Genomic DNA, 4,520 nt, shown 5'->3' with positions numbered 1-4,520 from the left:
GCCACCTGCTGTCAGAGAGTGCGTCTCATTCAGACCTGCTGTTTTTGTTTCGTGCAGATGTTTTATGTAGCAAATAAATAAATAACATCTAAAAGTGAGACCATTCTGTTTTTGTTTTAAATCCTGAAATTAATCTAAATCAAATCAAAAACAACTGCCCGTGCAGCTCATGATTAAAATGCAGTGGGTGCCTCTAATTTCAAATGGCTAGATATTTTTGTTTAAAGCCAGTTTGTTTGTTATAAAGCAAATAGCCAATAAATACATCTGCTTAAAAATCAGTATCAGTATCCAATTTGCTAGTTTAAAAAAAAAAGAAAAGAAAGAAAAGAAAATCTGAATTCTGAATCAGCTATGATCGGCGCATCACTAATTAAAATACTAAGCAAAAGGCCTCAAATTTGAAGTACAATCTGGGATGTCTTTTTCTATCAATTCTTCAATAGGTAGATCTCGTCTTTCATAAAGGCCGAGGTCAGGGATCTTGGGCCTAAAAAGGTTGGTGACCACTGCCGTAAACTATATTGTCACCCAAGCTCTAATCTGCTAAATGCGACTATAAGGGCATAAAGATATTAAGTTATTATAAACATTAATATCAAAATTTATTGTGAAAACATACAAATACATGGACAACAAAAGTACATAATCCTGATACAAAACATTATTTCTAGGCACAAGGATATCATCAACATAATGGCTTCTTCATGAAATGTAAAACTCGCAATGAAAATTCATTCAGTGTAGAGAACAGGTGAGATGATTACTGGGGGAGAGTCTTGACCTTTATCACCTTTACTAAACAGACAAAAATATAGATGGACTTTCCCAGTGAAAGACTGAGCAGTGAAAGAGCAGATATGAGATTTGGACTCCACAACATAGAAGGAGACCAGACCCTCCTCATAATCCACAAACACCCCCACCTTCTGTGGTTTCACTCTCAGATACAGACAGACAGACGGACCAGTACAAGCCCAATATTCATTCTCATTCCTCAGAGCCACAGCCCAGAATCCATCCTGAGGACTTGCTCTGATCTTTTCCTTTCTGTTAATAGATTCTCTGGCCACTCCTAAATCCCACTGACTCTTTCCCTTCAGCTGCAAATAAAATCTACCTGAGGAGAATCCCTCTTTTCCCAGGACACCAGGATAGTGATCAAACCTCTCTTGGTTGTTTGGGAGCTTTTGTTTAATGCCAGTGACTCAGTTGTTTCCTATCATCAGATTGGGTGAGATTTGGGTCTAGGTTTTCCTGCAGTTGAGTCAGAGCTCTCCTCAGAGTCTCCACACTCACATCAGTGTTCATACAGATCTCAGGCCAGTTCTTGGTGTGTGGAGGACTGCACATGGATGGATCAATCTACAGCAGAAGAGAGGAGAAATCCCTCAGCGTGAGGAGTGTGAGTGTTGACCTGTGATGAGAGCAGACAGAGAAAAACACTGACCTGTAGGAGCTGGAGGTGATCCTCAGTGTGTAAGAGATGATCCAGCTCAGTGTTTCTCATCTTGAGCTCAGTGATTTCCTGCTGCAGCTCTTGAATGAGCTCTTCATCCTGTTTCTCTGCTGTTTTCTGCTTCTCCTCCATCATCTCCAGCAGCTCAGCCTGACATCTTTTAATGGAGCGCATCAGATCACTGAAGAGCTCAGCGCTGGCTGCTTTCTCTCGCTCTTTGCTTTTCTGAAAAATACATTATTACGTTAAAAAAATCTGATTTATTTTTTTAAGGCAAATCAAAACATTACCCATCTAATATTCAATATCCTCTCACTTTTCTGAGTTCTGCTGAGTGTTTGATGTCTTGAATCTTCTTGATTCTGTCCTGGATCATTTGCTGCACGACTTTCTGTGTCTTCATCATATATGAGTCTATAGACAAACCGGAACACACAGACACATTTAATTAATTGTTATTAAAAACAGATTATTAAAGTATTTTTTAATGTCGCTAGTTTCTCATACCATTCTCTTTTGTTTGCTTAGAGACTGAATAGAAAGACGGAAAGAAAAAGAAAGGGATTTTTTGAGAGTTATTTTGTCCTAATTAAAAACATTATGCAAACTATTTTTAACAAAAGAATTAATATTTCAATTGATAATTATTACTTCTAAAAAATATATATGTTGTCACTACCATCTTCTCTTTACTCTCCTCCTCTAGAGGAACAGTGTTGTGAGTCTTGTGGTCTCCATCAGTGCAAAACACACACACATACGTCTGATCATCTCTACAGAACAGCTCCAGAGGTCTCTCGTGTTTCTGGCATATACAGTCCTTCATATTCTCCACAGGGTCCATCAGTTTGTGTTTCTTTAAGCTAAGGACTTTCTGATGAAGATCCAGGTGAGTTTCACAGTAAGAGATCTGACACACCAGACAGGACTGCAAGGCTTTCATCTTTGTTTCTTCACAGACAACTTCAGATTTTTCTGAGTCCAACATTTAGCACAAACTGGCTGGTGTTGTCAGATATTTGATTGTATTTCCATTTACACACTGAGCAGATGCAGTGCTGACTTTCTTTCAGGCATTTTTCAGTGGAGACTGGATCAGTCAACACTTCCAGATCCACAGAACTTGGAGACTCCTCATTTACAGCACCACTGGAGGATGTCAGAGCTGAAATGTGGATTTTATAATTTAATACAGTATTTTCTCCTGGATATGAACAGAAAAAAGTGGTTAAGAGTTAAATGTTAGAATGTAAATAGTTAAATTAAACATAGGTTAGGGTTAAATTAAGATAAATGCATTATGTCAATTATACTCAGTCAATATTTCAAATGCGATAAACGTATGCAATTCTTACACATTAGGTTAATATATCAGTAAATAAAATCAAGACTTTACAGTATAGTACAAGTACAGTACAAGAACTGAAGGTGGCATCTTATTATGACTTTTTTTTGTAGTGAAATCTTTATCTATGGCAAATGTTATATTTTTCATATCACATATTTATCTCATATTTTCACATTTGCATTCCGTATGTCACAATTGCAACTCCATACAATTGCACCTTTGAATATACCATTATTACTATTTATTGACTCAACCAACATTTAAAATTGAGATAAAAGTATGTAAACTCTACACAGTTATTTAGTCCAAGAACTGAAAGTTACAATAAACAGCATCTAATCCTTTTTTTTATCTTTATCTATGGCAAATTAATTTTTTTTGTTTATCATGTTACATATCTCATATTTTCACATTTATATTTGATCTCACAATTGCAGCTTTATTTCTCATTTGACTTTATACCTCACAGTGTGAAATTATTTCATATGTTAAACTTTATCACACAATTTAAGGTGTTTTTCTTTCTCTTTTGTTTGCTTAGAGACTGAATAGAAAGACGGAAAGAAAAAGAAAGAGGGATTTTTTGAGAGTTATTTTGTCCTAATTAAAAACATTATGCAAATTATTTTTAACAAAATAATTAATATTTCAATTGATAATTATTACTTCTAAAAAATATATATGTTGTCACATCACTGGCCTAGATTAATGAAGTCGTTTTGTTCTACATGATGTGTTGCCTCATTTTGACCTCTTTTTTTCTTTTAGTTTTCTTAAGAAAATGTTATGCCAAAATTCTACTCACTTTATCACTCTGTCCTGAAATCAGGCCATTTCTACAGTGGCACCTGTAACCAAAAGCGCTCCTGTGTGAAGCTTTATTCTCACCAGGAGGTGTCAGTGTAAACCCAAGATCTCTGAACTTTGTTTTTCCCCTTGCTTAAAGCAGCACTATGTAACTTTTGGCGCTCTAGCGGTTAATAAACAGAACTGTACGCATTCCGCGGAAGAACATTCCAACCGGAGCTACTTCTCTAAGTTTAAATAGTTAAATTAAACATAGGTTAGGGTTAAATTAAGATAAATGCATTATGTCAATTATACTCAGTCAATATTTCAAATGCGATAAACGTATGCAATTCTTACACATTAGGTTAATATATCAGTAAATAAAATCAATACTTTACAGTATAGTACAAGTACAGTACAAGAACTGAAGGTGGCATCTTATTATGACTTTTTTTGTAGTGAAATCTTTATCTATGGCAAATGTTATATTTTTCATATCACATATTTATCTCATATTTTCACATTTGCATTCCGCATGTCACAATTGCAACTCCATACAATTGCACCTTTGAATATACCATTATTACTATTTATTGACTCAACCAACATTTAAAATTGAGATAAAAGTATGTAAACTCTACACAGTTATTTAGTCCAAGAACTGAAAGTTACAATAAACAGCATCTAATCCTTTTTTTTATCTTTATCTATGGCAAATTAATTTTTTTTGTTTATCATGTTACATATCTCATATTTTCACATTTATATTTGATCTCACAATTGCAGCTTTATTTCTCATTTGACTTTATACCTCACAGTGTGAAATTATTTCATATGTTAAACTTTATCACACAATTTAAGGTGTTTTTCTTTCTCTTTTGTTTGCTTAGAGACTGAATAGAAAGACGGAAAGAAAAAGAAAGG

General features: G+C 34.7%; 1 protein-coding gene across 1 annotated transcript; it reads right to left on the bottom strand.

The window, feature by feature from the left end:
• Window positions 1–1,194: 1,194 nt before the first annotated feature.
• LOC107557272 (tripartite motif-containing protein 29-like) lies at window positions 1,195–2,447 on the bottom strand. Its single transcript, XM_016240636.1, has 4 exons — window positions 2,135–2,447; window positions 1,776–1,867; window positions 1,451–1,684; window positions 1,195–1,365 (listed from the first exon to the last, which is right to left on the bottom strand). The coding sequence occupies exons 1-4, from the start codon at window positions 2,445–2,447 to the stop codon at window positions 1,195–1,197; spliced, it is 810 nt and encodes a 269-aa protein (XP_016096122.1).
• Between the last annotated feature and the right edge of the window lie 2,073 nt (window positions 2,448–4,520).

This window comes from Sinocyclocheilus grahami, unplaced genomic scaffold (assembly GCF_001515645.1).
Source record: "Sinocyclocheilus grahami isolate Dianchi unplaced genomic scaffold, SAMN03320097.WGS_v1.1 scaffold596.1, whole genome shotgun sequence".
Classification (NCBI taxonomy): Eukaryota; Metazoa; Chordata; class Actinopteri; order Cypriniformes; family Cyprinidae; genus Sinocyclocheilus; species Sinocyclocheilus grahami.
Note: the sequence above shows the minus strand (reverse complement) of the source record. Positions and strands in the feature narration are given on the sequence as shown.